This window comes from Buteo buteo, chromosome 12 (assembly GCF_964188355.1).
Source record: "Buteo buteo chromosome 12, bButBut1.hap1.1, whole genome shotgun sequence".
Lineage (NCBI taxonomy): Eukaryota > Metazoa > Chordata > Aves > Accipitriformes > Accipitridae > Buteo > Buteo buteo.
The window spans coordinates 10830932-10851472 of NC_134182.1; the positions used below are offsets into that span (position 1 = coordinate 10830932).

The window sequence follows — 20541 nt, forward strand, 5'->3', positions numbered from 1 at the left end:
AATGGAATTAAAGATTTTTTTTGAATGATGTACTTTAATGTTTAATTTGTAGTAAAATTTCCTGTTGTTTTTTACCCCAGAAATTATAACTCCTTATGGACCAATCATTTTTGTCACGTAAACAGGCCTGTTAGGTGAATTCTTCAGTTGCAATTCAAGGTTCAGTTGATTAAAAGTACATTCCTACTATGCCCCACAGATGGTCATGTTTTCCATCCAAGATTTAGTAGCCTCAGTAGTGTGGCTGAGATGCAGGTTCAGTATATGACAAATTACAGAAGTAATTGTAATGTCACTATTTTATTTATGTTTCTATTTATCTGTTATATTTAACATTGAAGTTAAGGTTTTAGACATGGATATTGAAACAGTAGACACAAGTCTTTGAGAAACCTTCCTGCAAAATCTCCTCTACTCTCCTCTCCCACCCCAAAAAAGAAGGTTTTTCTGGTGATCCCATGTGGTTTTCAAGTTCTTTGAAACTTTTCAGCTTTTCAAAGGAAAGCTTTCTGTGTTCAGGTTAAGTAAGATCCATTTTCAGTGCTCAATGTCAATAAGGCAGAAAAATGACGTACGCTTAGGTGTTACAAGTCTGAATGGGATTTCTGGCTATGTTTTGTTTTGACCATGAGGTCCAACCTGGACTTGAGAAATCTTTTCAGATTTTTTTTTTTAATTAGTATGTTCCTGTGTAAAATATTAATTTCACAAGTTCTTATCTTCCAGTGATAATATTATCTATGGGGCAGAAGTTTGCTTAATATTTGGGTTCTCCATTGCACTCAGTTCTAGAAATACAAGAAAATATTGATGTATGAAAGTATTTATTTAGAACTAGCTTATATGAACTTCCTTATCTCATGAGAAACTCCAAAGATACCTAAACTTAAAGGGACAGAGTCATTTTCTGAATTATGTAATAGGTAGCAAATGAATTTAGAAGAATTTGTTGTATGGGCTATGACTGAAAATGATGGTTCTGACTCATCAGTACTTTATATGAAGCTATGGTAGCTCTACAGGCAGGAGTTAAGGTTTGTAAGGCTCTTCAATATCCAAAGAGGAAAGAAAGCTCCTGCATAACATTTGAAGACTTTTAGAATTACTGCAATATTACGGTTATGAACAATTTAATTTATATTTTCTAACACAACATTATAAAATAACAGTGGTTTTGCAGAAACTCAATTATTTTGTTTGTATTTGTCCTTCTGAATTAGGTGTGAGGAGGGATCCTCTGGTCTTCAGAAATGCATTTTGGCAGCTCAATAAAAATACTGGCAGTTTGTTAAATTAACTGTGCTCTCCAATGCTGGGATTAGAGGCCATCAGTTTCAGCCTCTCCAGCAGATACTGCTGCTGGAAGTACCTGGAACCTCAAAGTACAGCAATAGTGGTTATTTTTGAGTCAGGCAAAGCTATGCTTTTCCTTAAGTATGGACACCGTTGAGTTTTTTGTTTGCTGGGTGTTACTTATGTAGCTGCTTTTTGCAGGTATTTTAATAGCATGACTGATTTTCATTGCCTAGAGAATATGTTTTGTATCTGTGAGTGTATCATGTGATTTGCATGAAAACATTTATGTGATTAGGAGATGGTGTCAAAGGGTATTTCTTATGGGTATAGGTAATTAACAAGCATGATCTAGTGTCAGTGTGTATCAGAATTATAATTTTTTAAAATTTTTAAAGATATAGATGATGTCTACAAGGAAGACTTTTCTCACTGTTTTCTGCCTGACATAAGATAGGGAAAATGTGTGTCAAAAGACTGAATAGTTTGATGAAGTTGGGTAAAACTCAATAAATTATCCTGTTCTGTAAAAAACATTTTATGTAGAAATGTTATGGAAGTGCATAGTATGGGTAGATGTTGCTATCGCTGCCTTTTCATTTCCCTTTGCAAAAAAATTAGTACAGTAAAGGCATGGCTCCACCACAGACCCAGCCTGCGATATCTGGATTTGCATGTTAGAAAAGTTGGGCTAAATTGAGTGTATGGTTTTGTAATTTTCTTATTTGTTTCTGTAGCTTAAAAGAAAGGCATTATAATCTTAAAAGATTGGTGGTTACCCAAAACTTGTTTATTCATAATTATACTTCTCGAAACTGGATACATAATGTATGAATTGTTTACTTAATGTGTCCTTAGATAGTTACTGAGTAAGTTTATACCATGGACAACAATATTCCAATATTTACAAGCTGTTTAATTAGCTTGTTGTTTTGATACGTAATGTAAAAAACCTAAGTTTTTTTTCCTTGTATGTCATTTGAATGACATTTCATGTGCTGAGACAATATTTTATCAGAAGCCAAATGGAAGACTATTGATAATGATCTGGAAAGTTCTTAATTAAGCTTAGTTCATCAGTTATTCCTAGGATATTTCCAATTTTTGTTAAAACTTATTCTTCTCAGGTGTTCTTTGTGCACTTAGATATAAGTATTTATAAAAGAATATCTAAAAATATACATATAAATATGTGTGTGTGTATATCTATGTATCTTTTGGAACCAACTCCCCACTATTCTTCATAGAAATCCTTCCATGCAGGAACCTCATTCCTACTTTACCAATAGAAATGTTAAGGGACAAATAAAAATCCACATATAAACCATCAACTATTAGAATAGTATGCTAATATCTGAATTACATTTTTTTTAAGAAAGAAGTTACTGAACAGCATAAGTCATAATTGCATATCTTATTTACAGATGGGTAAGGGCTCTGAAATCACAGATATTTCTCTCAAAGGCTGATTCAGTCTGGATTAGTAAAACTTCTCCTGCAATGACTGGCAGGGTTTTTAGGTGAACAAAACTGCCATGATTTTGGTTTGCCATTTTACTGCTGATTTTAAAACAACTTCTTGTTTGTAAATACACTGTTAGAATGCATAAGAACCATTTTTGACATTAACCACCTGCTTGCTTTTCCTAACCAGGTATTAAGGTGAAATTTAGAACCCAGGAACCTGATGGTTTGATTTTTTTCTCTGCATCACCTGGGAATCAAGAGGAATACATTGCACTTCAACTGAGGAGTGGGCGTCCTTACTTTCTTTTTGATCCACAGGTACAACAAAAGACAGGATCCTATAAAAATAGCTTATATTATTTCTTTCAGTACTTCTCTACATACTTATCTTTTTTTATTTTTTTTTTTAATTATTATTATTGATACAAGTTAACTGACTCTTCAGAACCGTTAGGTAACTGGAGATTTGGGGGAGAGAAACACTGAAACACTAAAGCTTTGCTCATTTTTTGTTACATATGCCACAATTCGTGGCTTTATTTTTGCATTTTTATGAGTTGGGTTGTTTTGTCAGTACCACCAAATACCACTACAGCTTAAAGTATCAAGATTTCAAAAGTGGGCAGAACTAGTTTTTAAACTAGCAAATAAAGTTTATATATATTTTTAGTCAATTATTTTTAAGCCTCCCATCTTGAGACTTTGTCTTTTCCTACTGAAATCAGTGTGTTGCCGTTAATGTGATGAAAGTTGTCTCTCACTTCTAGTAAGAATCAACATAGCACAGATGTAAATAATGAGGGAAATATTATGAAATAAATTCCACAAAATTAAAAATAAGGCCACATTCCTTGCATTTCTGTTTGGGTATTTTCTGTTTTCTCTCCACCCCAAAATTGGATCTCCTCATGGAATAAAAAAGCATTACAGACTCACTTATATTTCATAAATATGCAAGAAACTGTAAGTAATTATCAGATTTTCTAATGATGTTGGCAGAATGTGGTGTCATATGTATCCATATATGTGCATCCTTTTTGTAAGGTTACTGCTGCCTCCACGTTGCTGGAATGCCTGGTTGCTATATCAGCCATACCTTCCGTCATACCTCAGTGTCTAATTGTGTGATTGGTGTTGTATCGACTACTCCGGAGGGTTGAAGAGAAATGCTTAATGGTATAAAACGGTGGGGATTTGAAGTTTGATGATCCACTGTTAAACTTTGCTTCCTGAGCTCTGCCATGGTCCAGGCACTGGTGCTCCATGAACATGCAGAGGTGTTGTGCAGCAATGAAGCTCCTCTTCAGCTTTGGAGGATCTGTAGAGGAGGCATAGTGCTGCAGAGGCTAGCGTATATGTGATCCCTGTGCTAGAAAACATTAATTCTACTTCTGACCCCAAGATATAAATTTCTATTATTTGCACTGCATTTACACACAGACTTCATCTTCTTTTCCTTGTTGCAAACTGAGTCAGTGTGTACTTCGATTTTTTGGGCACCATGCTTAACATCGTTGTTATTGTTGCCCTCATCCACATTTTAATACGTACTAGTTCTGTTTTAGCTCTTTTACACTTACACTTTCACTTAATTGAAAAGGAATTTTTATTTCATTTGCAAGATCTTTCTAGGTGTAATAGTCTGATTTTGTTGTTGTTGTTTGTTTTAATGGGAGTGGATATCTTTCAACGAGCATTTTAGTGCTTCAAATAGTATTCCTAGACCTTCTTGCAGATTTGCTCCTTCTGAACTAGCTTTATGTCAGCTGGATTGGACTCATTCCCTGGAAGATGTATTTGTTTGGATTCACAGTATTTGGGGGTGGGGGGGAGAGGGACAGGTGGGACAGTGGCTGGTTTGAGGCTTTTTTCTTCTTCTTCTTCTTCTTCTTCTTCTTTCCCTGTCTTTTAACTGTAAAAATGCAGGTCTCATCCATATTCAGTCCCCTGACCTTCTCAGTTCAGCTTCTATTTTCAATAGTTACTATATTGAATTTTAACGGTTTACTTGTTTATCTTTCTGTTTCATTTGAATCGGACAACTCTGTCCCATGCTGATTTTTAGGATCATAACTTCCATATTGTTCCCTCTTATAAAGTCTAAAATAGCCTATATTGCTGCTTCAGTGACTGTTATAGGAAAAAAAACTCCTGTCATTCAAGGCATTCAGGAATAGTGTAGGTCTTAACATTTGATTTACTATCTTGAAAGCTAATGCTTTCTAATTTCTCATTAATAACGTGGAAGAGATTCCCGTGCATTCTCAGATTCAGAAGCAGGGTACTGTGGCTTACATCAATATGTTTCTTGTAGTATCCTTTTCAAAAACTTTTGCCTGTGAAAATTCAGTTATCAAAATTTTTCACTCTTCTTTATCCTTAATATGCTGTGCTACCTTACTATCTTTACCTTTGTTTCTATGTTTTCTACATAGTTTCAGTCTTTTTTCTTTTTGCCATTATTTGCCATTCCTATCCTATAACATCAGCTATCATGTTCTGTAGCAGCAATTCTTATTCCTTCATTTGCGTATAACAGTTTGCATTAGTGTGCAAATACTTTAATTACTACTTATTAACATCATGTGATTCCCCAACCAGTTTGTATGCATTATTTTCTCTAATTATGGTCATGGCATATAGGATAAGCATTTATGGCCCTGCCTTTGTGCTCTTCTCTTAAAAATGGCAAAAATTCTTCTTTGTGACAATTGTGTCTCTGCTGCTGTTTATCTAGAGCAGCATGGTGTAATGTTCTGTGCTCCCTTCCAGCTGTGTCCTGTCGCAGGTTAATTATTTTTACCCTTAGTCCCTTTCAGGATTCTGGTATGTATCTTTGCTTATGATCAGTAGCGCATTCTCTCTTTGTTGTAGCTGCTCTAGGGATACTCCTGCCAAGTCTTCTTAGTGGGTAGTCTTCAGTAGCCTAACTTCTTCCTTCTCTAAGTGTTAATTTTAAATCCTTTTCTTCCTGTCCATTCATACTTCTCTCAACTTTATGTACACCACTATTCATCTAGCTGTTGTCTGACTATCTCTTTTGTCTCCCTTTTGTATTGTCTAGCTGCTCTTTTTTCCTTCCTTATTGTTTTACTGTCATTCTTTGCAGGTTTCTACTCATGGTCCAGGAAGCATGAGGTTTTTTGCTAACAGATGTCTTGCTCAGTCTTGTCTGCATAATCAAGTTGTTCCATAGACCTTCCTCCAAACCCAGTGTGCCTGCAAACCTTCACCTGTCTGTGGATTTTCTTCTCATCATAATGCCTTTTCATCCAACCCTAAATTACACAGTCAACTCTAGCTGAATTTATAGTTATGTCTCAGTGGCTACAGGTCATTTGTTCAATCTTTTTCCCAGGGAAGTGCTGAATATTTTATACAAAGTGAAATCACTAGCAGTGGAAATTTAAGGCCAATCTGGAGCACCTTTTTCCTTGGTGATTAGGACAGTCTGAGGATAGAGTATTGGAATTCTTCTCGCAATATGGAGGGAACTGAATCCAACTTTTGCATTTTAAAAGATGATCCATTTACTAAACTTTACAGCAAAAAAGAGGAACACAAGATACTTTTCTTGCCTGTGGATCATGCAGAGGCTGAGGGTGAGATGTTACTCCCCCCCCCAAATGAAGATAGAGAACACCTAGCTATGATCCCAACTATACCTTGCTGCTTGGCATTGGCAAAACTTCAGTATTTGTTCATCTTCTCAGTGGTAGGAGTTTGGGCATTGAAAGAACTTGACTGGGAGAAGTGTAGTTACATTCAGACTTTGGCACCTACACAGTATCTTTGAAGACCCATATTTGTGATGTTCCTATGTATTTTCATGAACGTAAACATCAGCATGAAGAGCCACAGAGATTCATATTTACTTAGTTATTACTGAGAGCTACTAAAAATTAAGACTTACTGTATGGCTTAGCAAACTAATCCAGATTTGGTTCCCTATGTGTGATTTCCAAAATGCACAACAAGCCATTTCACAACAGGATCCTTGAATGTGATCACTGAGTCACTTGGGTAGTTCTGGATAAAATGTCATGCAGAAGCCTCCAATGCAGTGCATGCTGAACTCTGAACACCATCTTTTTTTCTCATTTAACCCCCCCAAAATTAAGCACAGTTTAGCACATGTGGTTGCGTGGTCCCAGATTGAACTGGTTACAAATAAATGTGGTTTCTGATGTATAAAACCGTTAATGCTCTAGACTGTTGCCAAACAATATGAAGAACCACTTATTCAGGCACCTGATCTTTAGAATGCAGCATCGTTTGTAACAATTTTAACGCTAACTAAGTACACTTTGATGAGACAGCATTTAATAAAATGCTCATTAATTTCATCATTAGCAAGGGTATGCTAAGAAGTAAGCCAGTTTCTTATGTCACGCCCAATTAGCATCCCATGCTAGTAATCCCATTAGTATTGTTGAATTCACTAATGGAAAAACTAATGGGCATGCTACCAGGGCACATTAATTGGGCATGACACCAGTTCTGGTTTTAATTATTAAACTACGATAATGAAATGTGTGTTTGTAAAATATTAAAATGTTGAAATAGGAGAGAAGACAATAAAAAATAGTATATGAAAAAGTGCACATTAGTATGTATAGATACATAGCTTTGTATTGTTATCATGGGACCGAGGACTGCCGTACAAACTGCCTCAGTACCAAGATGTTGGCTGAATGGAGTAGGAAACATGCTGTAAATATTCCTGGGAAATTATTTTTTCTGTAATCATATAGATATGTACAATTCCTATATATTTTCATACATAAGATACACAGTGACAGTCTCCAATTCAAAATGTACTGTAAAATGTATATTCTGTTCATAAATCTATGTGCTGAAAAGCAATTTTGAATGGATGCATATCACTAAAGGCAGAATACTAAACTTTAACAAAAGGGTTTTAGTATTAATTGCAATAGGTGGTTGTTTTTATCAACAGGTATTCTTTGTGTGCGTAACTTTAAGGTCTTTGAGCCAGAAAGAGTGCTAGAAGATCTGGAAAAAAAAAAAAAAATCTGAACTGTCTGGTTTGCTACTACAAAGTAACAAGCTAGACCCCCAGATTATAAGGAAACATATTTTTCTTTTATATATTTTTTGGAACTTGTGTTTTTGAAGCCTGTCTTAGGCCATAAAGTAGCTGCAGAAGTCATGATTCTTTAATATTATGTAGTACCTATGCAAAGAAATGTTTTTCCATTCAGTAGTTGCTTGCTACATAGGACAATTCTATTTCGTCAATTCAACAGAATAACTTCGAGTTCCCACAGGGTTCAAGTACTGTATAAAGTCCTGAGACAATATTATAGGAATTATTGGGAAGTTAGATGATTATTTGGATATAAATCTCAGGAAAATTCTTGAAATACATTAATTTTATTTTTATTGCATCATTATATGAATTTACGTGCTATTTTGTTTCATTGTTTACAGTCTTGAGATTTGGTTTGGCAACCACATCTGTTATATTCCTCTTAGCAATTCAGAAAAGATTTCTCTGTATTTTTTCATGGATGTCTCTGAATTCACCCCCTCATATCATTATAATTTTTTTGTTTTAATAAAGCCAGGTAAAACTTCTAGTTAAATTTAAAAACATTTTTACAAGCATCTCTTGTACGGTAAAAACATCCTCAATAACTACCCTTCCCCCACCCCCGCCACCCTGAATCTCTTGGTATGACCTTTTCCTTCATAGAGGTATTATACTTGCTCAACTAAAAATTCAAGTCCTTTTGATACCAGGTTAACAGGGACAGAACATGCATCTTCATACTGTCCTATAAATACACCTCTTTTTTGGGTCCCTTCCTGTAGACAGGTGCTGCAGTTGTCAATCCTGATATGCAGTTGCTTTCTGTGGATGGCACATTGAATCATGGCCATCAAACTTCACAATGACAGCAATCTATGAAGTAGTTAAATAGAGACTTAATTTAAAAAATAAATAAAAAAAAATCAGAGTGACATGACCCTCAATAATTTGCACCTCATCCTTGTCTTTATTAGGAGAACTACACAGGGTTTTCTATTTTTAATAGAAACTGAACTGGATCCTTGATCCCTCATTTATTATTTGAGAAGGTTAATTTAGTGGGGAAATCAGTCCTAAACATTGTTCAGTATTCCAAAAGAAGTTAAACAGAGGACTTGAGGACTTCTGTCTTTATTTTTAGATGTTATATACCAGAGTGTTGTAAATAGTAAGGTATAATTCTAAATCTTGCCTTCATAATATTCTAAATCAGATTCTTCTGTTAATAAAAAGGGATCTGCTGTAGCAGTCACTCCAACTAATGATGGTGGAAAAGAGTACAATGATAACAGTTGGCACCAAATAATCGCTACAAGAATTCAAGCACTGGGAAAAATCACAGTGGATGGGCAGTACACAGGTAATCAATTCAGTTCCAGGTAATCAATTCAGTTCCATTTTGCTTTATTATTTTAGTGTTACTCAGGGTATTGCTCACTTGCTTACTTTTCCACTACCTATGTTCATCCATATAGCAAAAAATTCACTCAGTTTTCTGACAAAATCACTACTGTTTTGTCTGTGCATCTGAGGTATCTGTCCACTGTGAATTTTTGATAATTTAATACTAAGTGGGAGAAGTTTGTCTTTTTGTGCTTGTAAATCTACGATCGTGTTAATATTCTTTTGTAAAATAGAGCTGTAAACATTTCCCGGATATGTATGGGAAAGTATTAGGATATTGTGTAACATTAACCTCTTTTTAATCAAATACCAATATTCTGTTATTGAGTTGAAGATCTGTTGAAAGCATTGAACACAAGAATAATGACCTATTTTGTTCAGGTTCTTCCATAGCAACTAGTGGCAGTACCATAATTGGAGAGAACACGGGAGTTTTTGTTGGAGGACTTCCACAGGGTTATACTATTGTAAGAAAGGATGTAGGTGAGTATGATTGTGATATAACAAATCCTAGACAGTAACACTGACTTAACTGCTTTCCCAGTGCTATAGGCTGTATTGACTTTGTGTCAGAAACATGAGGGCAGTAATTAATTTGCATAATTATTTACATAATTGTTTTAATAAAAAATAAGTCTGTACATATCTTTTGGGATAGATTGAAATATCTATATAGCTGATTTCATCAGTAATAAAGCAGTATATGAGGTCTGTGTACATTTTAATGAATTTTATACACTGAACTGGTATGCATGTGAAACTTACGTATGTTTTACATTCTGGACTCCCAAATTCTTTTCTAATGCACACGTACAAATTGTTTTATTAGCTTAACCACAGGGCTATGCATCCCACCTGGGTGCAGGGATACAACATGGTAGCCTTTTTTAGTGCAAGTTTGGATCCTTCAGGGATTGTTGCATTGAACTCAGTGGTGTGTGAATATAGCTGTATTCTACAGGTGTATTTAGGTGGAGCTGAATTGTAGCTGTCTTCCAGAAGAATCAATAAATGTATGTTTTCATATATAAACTTGGTATATATGGCAAGTGTGTATTCTAACAGCAGATAAGAGAGGTGACTGCATACAAAACCAATATACAGTCAGCTATTCTCTGTGGTTTCATATCCAGGCTTTTGGTTTTTTTCACATTAACCTGAAAGCCAAATTGTTTAAGTTTGTGTTCCCACCACTGAGAAGGACGTGAAATCTAGTTGATGATTTGATGTGAGGTACACTAGAGTACAACTCTGTCTTTCCTTCTTTATGTCACTTTATTAAAACCAGAAATATGTGCATGTGTTCTTCTAAAACTTTGGTTCATAAAGTAATCCAGGATGCCTCCCTCAAAAACGCCAGCTAAATAATCGAAATGAGATTGACTATAAATACCATTCAAGAGAAGGCCATCTATGAAACCTGCTTTATTTTTTTGTCCCCAGTGAAAAAAAAAAGATATAGCAGCCATGAATCGCTGGGGGGTTTTATCCAAACAAGGAAAGAAAAACTTCCTGATGAAGCTTCTAAACACGTATTCATCTGTCTTAGCTTTTGTAACACTGTTTCTTCCTATTCAGCAGATGCGTGCCTTTCTTCACAATTATTGTTTTGTTTAAAGAGCATAAACCTGAAAACTTTCCTTGGAATCTTCATGGAGTAGATTTACACTGTTGTTCTGAAAGTACCTGTATGCAAAATCTCAAAAAGTTCAATATTTTCCAGCTGCATAGCAGTAGCTGCTGTCTTTAGTGACTATACGCATTCAGTAATCTGGATTTAGCTTAGAGAACAGCTTTATGAAGTCATTGATGGCTGGTTATCAATGCACACATGCACATATATAATAGGGTGAGCATGTATAAAACATATAAATTAATCCCTGTGTTTAGTTGCAGGTGATTGGCTTAAAAAAATTATTTTCCTTTTTTGCAGGGATGAAGATGATAGTCCAGAAAGGATTTGTAGGGTGTCTCAGTGACATATTTTTGAAAAAAGTGCATACTCCCTATGAAAACTGGGAATCTTTGAACTGGCAGGATGCTGAAGAGCAAAACAACGTCTATCATATTTGGGAAGGATGCCCCATTGTCCTCTCAGAAGGAGCACATTTTCTTGGCAAAGGTAGGTTGCTGTACTATTGCACTAGCCAAGTGCGTTCTTAAGATATAAAAGGTGATCATATCAAAAGTATTGCAGTGATCTGCTTTTCAAAGCAGTTTTAGTTATATAGGATTATTTTTGAATGGCTTAAAATTTGGTTTCTGGGTTTACAGAAGACTACCGCATGAAAGAAGAATTGCATTCATAGACAAGTAGTGCTGCTGTAACTGTGTGCAGATTGATATGCATGTGAAAGGTGAAGTTTCACTTTTGAAGAGACACAGGTTCCTATAATGTATCAAAAAAATGCCAGGTAACAAAATTTAGGAAATTGCACCGGTTTGGTTTGTTGCACATTTGTTGTACATTATGGATAACTGTCCCTTACAAAGCCGAGTGATAAATTTGTAAACCTGAATCTTGAAACCTCTGAGTTCTTCATGTCGAAGTAGAAAGTAGCACCCAGATTTATGCTTTTGGTTTCTTGAACCTACTTATTTATGTATTTGACTAATATATGTATTCACTTTCTTTCAAGGGTTCTTGGAACTGCATTCAGATGTTTTCAGTGGTGGACTGGAATTTGAGATCTCATTCAAATTTAAAACAGATCAACTGAATGGATTGCTTTTCTTTGTATACAACAAAGATGGCCCAGATTATCTTGCAGTAAGTTCAGAAATACGAATAACTATATTCAGATATGACCTATGAGTTTTGTGTACTAAGGTATGTCCAGCACTTAAAGAAATTTCAAACCATAAGTTATTTTTGTGTTTTATTATTTTTGAAATGCTGTACATAGCAAAGTGTAAGGGGAGCAAAAAGACTCCAACAAATGCTCAAAATAAGTTACCTTTATATCATAAATAAGGAAGATATCAATATATGAAAAGCAGAATTATTCTCTTTGCTGGATTAGAAGTGATTAGAAAAGAGAAGAGAAGACGTGTGTTAAAAGCTTTCATTTCGTTCCTGGGAAAGTATAGAGTTACCCAATTTCCCAGTTCTCATTAAATTGTAAATCAGAAAGTTCAGGATGCAAGTTGTCTGGTATCCTAATAAAGCTTTCTCTTTAAGGTATATGTATTTTTTGTAATCAATATGTTTTCTTCATTTTGACTTGAAACATAAGGACAGAAATTAGTGGTCCAGCTTAATGCCATCTCATCCCTATGACTGTTTCCCCAACACTGTAGACGAGGCTGCATAAATCCTGTATTAGGCAAATTTGTGAGATAATGCCAATGAACTTTCTTTTTGGTGTCTGTTAAATAAGACTGTTATATGCTCAGAAGTACTGGTGATTCCATCTTTTCCAGGATTTTGTTTAAGACTGAATATGTTGCAGTTTTTCAGATTTTTTTATTAGTTACATGACTCTGGATTTTCATCTGTTTCTCCCCCCAAGGATTTTGAATGTAATTAGGCTCTGGTCACCATTACTTAGTGGGTCAACTGTAGTTACTACTTGCACCAACTAGTAGGTATTACACTGAAAGTAATATATCTTTTTAGTTGGTCCAAGAAGTAATCATTTACATTTAGAGATTTTTGAGGGTATTGTTACTTTCTTTGACCTAATCTGCTCTTTCTGCATTTTTATTGAATTTCATTTATTTATTATAATGTAGCTGTTTTGCTAATGGCTGTCATGTCACAGCCTGTTTTATTGTATGGCATTATATCTAATGTGCCTTTTCTTTTAAACTTGTGACCTAAAATGTATAAATATATTTTTCTCCTTTTCAGGTCAACTATAACTTGCTCTATATTTACTTTTTATGTTACTGACTTTTCCAGCAGATAATTTTTTCCTGGATTTTGAATTCTACTTGACCCGATTGCTTCCTCTTTTTCAAGCACCCTTAGTTCAAAAATTATAATGAGTTCCAGTAACAAATTGTGCTAATTACATGTTATTACTTCAGTTTTGCCCTCAAGTAATAACCAAGTTCGTGAAATGCTATACACACACTACTGTCCCACCCTAAAAAGACTTATATGTGTGTAATTCACAATACAGGGACACTATTTATGTGAATGCTATTCACAGGGACAAACATGGGGCTTCGATTCTTCTGGAGATTCTTGTGCTATGTGATCCTTGTTTCCTTTCTATTGCTCTGTGAAAGACTAACAAATATGAGAAAATAGCTTCTGACTATAAAGGAAAAAGGGGACTTGCTAAATTGGAAGTGCAGTCAAAAGCACAAAGTAGTGAGACAAAACACTTCTCTACTCATACTTCCAGATTTTTGGCAGTTTTATATTTATATTATTTTAGCACTGAAAACTGTGATTAGATACTTTTCTTTGCATTTGTCCTAAGTCAAGTAAAATTTTTTTCATCTCACTTTACACCTGACCTCAACATCTCCATAGCCTTAAGATGAGGATATTCAGAGAGGATGAGTATATGCATGCTTTTCCAACCCTTGCAGCTTTGTGTTCTACACATACATAATGATGACAGAAGGTTTTCCGTACACTTGAGCTCACAAAAAAAGGTTAATAGAAAGTGAAAATGAGGTGTGTAGCATGTTGCGCATGAGCTACGATGTCTTTGTTAGGAGCTTTGGTCAGGAGACACTTGCACTGCAAAACAGATTACAAGACATACCACTTATCCTGAATGCCAGTGTAAGATGGTATTCCCTGACCCTTGCCTTTGCATAGGTCACAGCTCTCTTATTAGCTTTATAGTTTTGGAATGACTGTAGCTAGACACATGGCTGGCCTGCTACCAAACAGCCAAAGACTCTGTCTTGTCTTCTGCCCAAGACAAAATTATGTCTTAGAAAGGTGCTGTATGTAAAGGTCACTTCTTCCATGACTTCCATGCCCTGAGGATTAACTCAAGCCAGAGAGGTCAATCTGATTCTCTTTCGATCCAGGCATAATAATTATGAGCAAAGTGTGACCAGATAAACTAGTATGAATCTCTAGCTCTCACTCCGGCTTGTGTTTCCTCATGAGTTTGTGATTGAAAGAGGGTACTGAGACTGCTGGTAGAGTTTGCATTACTGATTTTGATGCTGACCACTTCAACAGCAGCAAAAGCCTAAGCACTGCCATCTTACATGCAACAGTGGCACCAGCTCCCAAGACATTGTAGCTGATGATTTGCTTCTGCAAAGCTGCAAAGAAAAAAGTCCTGTAGGAACTTTTTCAAAAGAATTGCACTTTTGAATAGCTGTATGAAGTAAAATAACCAGTGTCCAAGATGAAAGTATCACCTGTGATGGAACTAAGGAGGGGTGTGAAATAAGCATTTTGAGAACTCACAGTGGAAATCTTTTTATTAGCAAAGAAGTGACTGTTACTTACGTGAGTCTTGTGAAGGTGATATTCCTGTTGGTCACCAGTGATTTCTCTCTGTCATCAGGAAGACATTCCTATTCCCTTTCCATTAAAGAGTGACTGATTCTGAGGAGGGTATTTTCTATGTTTGGGCCTCTTCCCTCTGGCTTGCAGGTCTGAACAGGGCTAGTACCAGTACGGAACATCTCTTTAACCTTATTGATTTTGAACCGGAAAGACTGGTTCAGCATCAACATCACTACCATGTATTTTGCTTTCAAAGGGCTCACAGACTGACTGTCATTGCCAAGTTCTTTGAAGCCCATTGCTTGTCTCTGCTGATTTTCCTGAATCTCAGGAAGACTTCCCAGTTCAAAGGAGATGAAGCTATAACCGCTCTTGTAGCTCTACACTGACTGAGACCATTTTGGATGGCAGGATTAACAAAGTCTCATTCAGCCTCTAATGCAGCCCCTATCCTATCTGAGTTTTGTTTCTGAGAGCTATGGCTGGATATTCCTTTCATCTTCAAAATCATATATTTATAAGCAGGTTGGGTGAGGTAGGGACTGGTCCCTGCAGACATGGAAATACAGAAGCACAAAATAATTTAAGTTGAAGGGACCTTTTGAAGTAATTTATTCCAAATCTCTGCTAAAAGCAGGACCAACTTAACTTTGAGAAAGTTGCTCCAGGCATTTCCTGTTTGCATATTGTGCATCTCTTTACAGATGGACAGTCCACGGCTTCTTAAATTCTACAGCCTGTTCCAATCTTTGACCATCCTCATTATAGGAAAAAAAAAATATCCTGATATCTAACTGTGATTTCGCTCATTACAACTTGTCTTTTGCCTCTCATCCTTTCACTATGCACCTCTGAGAAGAGTCTGGGTCTGTCTTCTCTATATCCTCCCATAAGGTAGTTGAAAATTTAAGTTTTCTTCATGCTTACTCTTAAGACTCAACAAACCCTGTTGTCTCAGCTTCAACTCATATGTTATGTACTCCAACCCCTGATCAACTTGGTGCCCCTCCACTGGATTCACTCTGGTGTACCAGTATCTTTCATATACTGGAGTATCTACAACTGAATACAGTAGACCCAATAGGTCTACTGTATGTCATATGTGATGAATTGAGAGGAAGAATCATCTTCTTGGACCCACTGCCTACCTTATTTCTATTACAGCCCAGTGCATGTTGGCCTTCATTTCAAGGGTACATTGCTGACCAGTGTTCAATTTGCAGTCCATCTTGACCCTCAGTCCTTTTCTTCAAAGCTGCTTTCTATGTCTAGAATACCAGTGGCAGCCCCCTTTGCTATCAACAGCAAACTTGCTGACAGTATACCCCATCCTATTGCCCAGGTCATTAATAACATTTTTAATCAGAATCGGTCCCTGTATCAATCTCAGAGAGATGCTACAACCTGCCAGTGGGCCTATAGAAGCTATTCTTGCCCCACATGTTTTCTAGATTCAGGCTAAGCTTTGGCTTTCCTAATTCCAACCTTACTTACATGCCCAGGTATACCAAAATAAGATTGTGTGCATAGAGAACAGTATTAATAAAATATTGCAGTGGTGCTTAATAGTTGTACCCCAAATTCTGAAAAGCAACTATGCTTTTAAGCATTAAACTGAGAACCTGCTCAGGTTTAGAGCTGTGATATAATGCTCTTGTTCTGTTGAGAGATGGTAACTGAGATGTCTGACAGAATAAGATAATCTTCATGCATTTTTGGTAAAGTAATAATATATTTTCCAAGGACAGATTAACAATCAAGCATTCTTTTTAAAGTGGTCTCAGAATTTTATCCAGAGCAAACAATTTATCTGTTGTTTTTCTGAACCTATGTTCAGTACCAGAGAGATGCTAGATCTATGCAGGACTTTGGGTTTTTTTTATCTTCACCATGCAGAACAGTTCAAAGTGAACAGGGGTCCCCTATCTTTAGCTGCACTTGGGCATTCTAAATGTCAGTTCAGGTCAACACAAAAAGCACAAGCATCATTCACTGCCTGCTTTAAGACTATGCCAAGATGAGTAAATTGGAAGAGGGATGTGCTGAGTAGTGACCTCATGTCAAACACCATGCCCTCTCTCCAGCTTCCAGGTCTGGCAGACTTGCTGGCATACTATTGTAGTCATGCAGCTGAAATGCTTTCTTCACACCAGCACAGTGTGCTCATATTAATTCTCATCAGTGAATAAAAATGGTGACTTGTCAAAAGGACTGCTTTTTCGAGCTATACTCATCAACATTGGTGCAATAATCTGTCTTTCAGTTGTATTGTAGAGTCCTTAGCTACAAAGGGCTACGAACTTATGAAAGCAGAAAAAGTTGTGGCCCCAAAAAAACAAATAAACAAAACCCCTCTGTCTCATGAGCAAGCAGTCGGTGTGCACTCTGAACTAGGATGTGTATTGCCCCTGATACCTCAGGTAGTGAGTTCTTTCTTCAGTAGGGGTCCCTGTTAAGGAAATACTATCCAATTACAAATACCGCAATATTAATATTATCAGTAACCTAAATGTGTCAGTTTGTCAATACTGGTGATAAGCATTTATATTAAATCTGTTGGTTTTATTTCACTTAATAAGATTTTGGCATGGAAACAATAATGCTTTTTTGTGAACGTATCGATAATTTTCAACCACCAGTTCATCACCTAAGTGTTTAGTGCTCTATACCTGACAATTTACAGTCTCAGCCCACTTGTGTTCCATTCAGTTAGGATAAAGAGTCTTGCAGTAAAGCATTTGGAAACTTCTGCAGTGAAAAATTTAAGTAAAATGTATTTCTACTGGAGAATTGGCACATTAATCTCAAAAAGCACATACAAAAACAATTATTTTCTTACAAGATTTAGAAGAATAAGGATGAAATACAGAATCAATGTATGCTGGAAAAATTTGAAATTGAGTTCACCAGCCAATTAAAAAGACCTTAATCAGGTCTGACATTTCATTTCCTTATTATCTTGTTACATTCTTCTAAAAAATGAATTGATAGATAAAACACTGTTTTCTCATTCTCAAAAAAAGCAAAACAGTCCTGGCTTATTGTCTTTTCTTTTTACTTAGCTACATTAGTACCAAAGTCAATTGTCAAAAAATCAGAATATATTTTCCTACATTCTGAATTAACTGATACAATGTATTTAGAATGTTTTGAGTAAACAATTTTATTGTAATTTCTGCTATCCCGAAGATAAAAATGTCTTGTTCATTGATCTTCTTCACTGACTCCCTTGATTATTTTTTAACAATAACTGTCTGTTGTTGCTGTGTATGTGATGTCTCTTTGAAAATCTTTTTTCTGTTTTAAAATATATAGATTGAACTGAAGAGTGGAATATTAAACATCTTTTTAAAAACGGGCATTGTCTTTACACAAGTGGATCTCTGGTTAGGACTGTCTTATTGTGATGGAAAGTGGAACAAAGTCACCGTGAATAAGGAGGGCTCCATAGTTTCAGCAAGTATGAATGAACTGAGAGAGCAGATGCTTGAACCCAGTGTTCAGCATCTAAACGTAAACTCACCCATCTACGTTGGAGGAATCCCATCTGAGATTCAGAATTTTTATAAAGAATTGGGGTTAGAACAAGGTAAGGTGACACCACAAAGAGCATATGTTTTTCAAAAACTGGTGTCATGCACAAAGTGGACATTCTATTGCTGGTAGTGTAAATTCTTGAATATGTAACGTGAATTTTTCCTCCCACTCATTGTTGCATTAACTACCAGTTATCTCTACCCATCTAGCTTTACTTAGTCCTGATCCTTTTGTAATGCTATAACAATTCTTCCAACCCAGTGATATCTAAAGCAATCTAACTCATAGGAGAGGAACTGGAGAGTAGCAAATGGTAATCTGAGATGCCCAACCAGATGATCTCAAATCTTCATCAGAGAAAGCCAGTTCAGATAAAATTGTTTCATTTGATCAACTTGTGTCACTCACAGATCTGGAATACAAAACCAGTGGAAGACAGTAAACAGCTTAAATCTCTGTAATGAGGCTGGATGCTGCCACATGGAAGAACTGTTGAGAGCTTATTAGTCCTTCTTTAGGTGATACTGATTCTGGTCTAAAAAATTGAGTATAAAACCCTGAATTTGGATTTTGGCTACTTTACCATGATATTTTCCATGTTATCGGGAGGAGGGGAGATGGTCATAGTTTTAGCCACCACTATGACCCTTCTGTTCTGGAACAGGTCAAATTTCTAGGGAAAAGAGAGAAGCATTAATTATGGCCTGATACTAATGGCCTCCACCAAAGGATCTACTGTATGAATTGTAGTCAAAAAGTGTCCATTAAACTAGCTCTGTTTACGGTTTGGGTGTGTTTTTTCATTACTTCCGAAGCTATTCATCAGTCCTGGTGTATTTTTCAGATACTGTGGGCAAATAAGTAGCAGTCAGTAAGTGATTAGTGGGGAATCTAGTAAGTGGCTTTGAGTGCATGAGCTCACATTGAATGCGTGCATTCAAGTAAGCTCTGCAGAGCTGCATTGAAGCCATGTGATTTCACAGCCTAAGAATAGTTTGAATCAAATCTATGCAGTGGCATTCACAGATAGCTCAAAAATATTGTTTTAAGTGTTCTTCCAGCTGTAGGTATCACATATATTATAATCTTCCTCCAGGTTCTGTGTGCATAATATTTATGGCCCAAAAGAGCTAGCCAGTCGTACCCTGTCAGTGTTGCCTCATAGCAGATGGTATAGCCTCCTGAGTGGATGCATTCGCAGCTCCTGCAGCAAAGAGATCTGTGAACAAAGAATCTAGGGCAAAATAACATCTAAAGTGAATGTCTGAATGGCATATTGAAGCACATCAATAAACATTACTTTTTTCGCCGAGCCTCCTCAGCATGCAGCAAAATAAGATGGCGGCTGCGACTTTATATTCAGAGTGTCTGAAGATAAAAACATTCTTTGTGTTCCTAAATGTAGATTTAGATGAGCAAGATTAGGCATTACAGCTTTGAAACATACTTTTATTTAGGACTATAATGATGTAATGTATGATAATAGAATATGGAGACCTTCCCAGTTTAATAAATATTTACAAAAGATTTTCTCAATTAATGGCTTCTTGGTAGTTAATTTTGAATGAAGGAATGTTGTTTTGCTCATGGCAAATGAGGGATAAATATCCTTTTCCTCCCACCCCACCTCCATGTCAGTTACAACTTTAAGAAATTTCAGCTAGAGTCTGTGGGCCTTTGCATAGGTCCATCACATGCCCTCCTGAGAGGTTATGTATTCATTTTAAGGAGCAGTCTGTCTAAATTCCTAGCATTGTGGAGAGAGAAGGTGTTTTAGAGGATGATTCAAAATGGGTGTCCACCTTCAGTGCCCCTTTCTTTTTGCATGAACTATGTATGGATATTAGATTCTCAAATTGGGTGGCTAAGTAAAAATACTACTCTGATCTGCCACCTTGCAGTAATAAAGGCAATAAAAGTATATAAGATATAAATACAATGCTTTCACAAAACTAAAAACACTGGTTGGTGAGAGGCTGATTTTTAATTTACAAAGTTAATTTTTCAATGCATTGAAGTCTTCAGTTTGGTTACTGTTTACTTTTGGGTTTATGTTAAACACCAATCATTGTACTTTACTCAGATTTGAGAACTATTTTGTATCAATTTATTAATTTCTTTGTAAATTAAGTTATAGATGTATATAGAAATTTTAACAACTGCATCCTGAGTTTTGTAGTGGTGTTTTTACTGCAAGTAACTCATTTAACATATTTGTAATGTTGAAAGGAATGTTACATACACACACACAGAAATATATATATAAGTATATAGAGAAATAAATATAAAATGAAGTTACTTAATTTTTTTTTTCATAAATGAACAGTTTGGGGTTATGTTTCTAGAGTATGTT

The 20541-nt window shown here is 35.9% G+C and overlaps 1 protein-coding gene across 1 annotated transcript in view; it reads left to right on the top strand.

Annotated features, from left to right (window-relative positions):
• Nucleotides 1-20541, top strand: part of USH2A (usherin) — a 392565-nt gene that overhangs the window by 138824 nt on the left and 233200 nt on the right. Inside the window, exons 21-26 of the mRNA XM_075042640.1 lie at nucleotides 2948-3078; nucleotides 9050-9176; nucleotides 9602-9703; nucleotides 11154-11342; nucleotides 11860-11990; nucleotides 17967-18240. Of these exons, the coding sequence (XP_074898741.1) occupies nucleotides 2948-3078; nucleotides 9050-9176; nucleotides 9602-9703; nucleotides 11154-11342; nucleotides 11860-11990; nucleotides 17967-18240 (954 nt within the window). The remainder of the gene's footprint in view (nucleotides 1-2947; nucleotides 3079-9049; nucleotides 9177-9601; nucleotides 9704-11153; nucleotides 11343-11859; nucleotides 11991-17966; nucleotides 18241-20541) is intronic.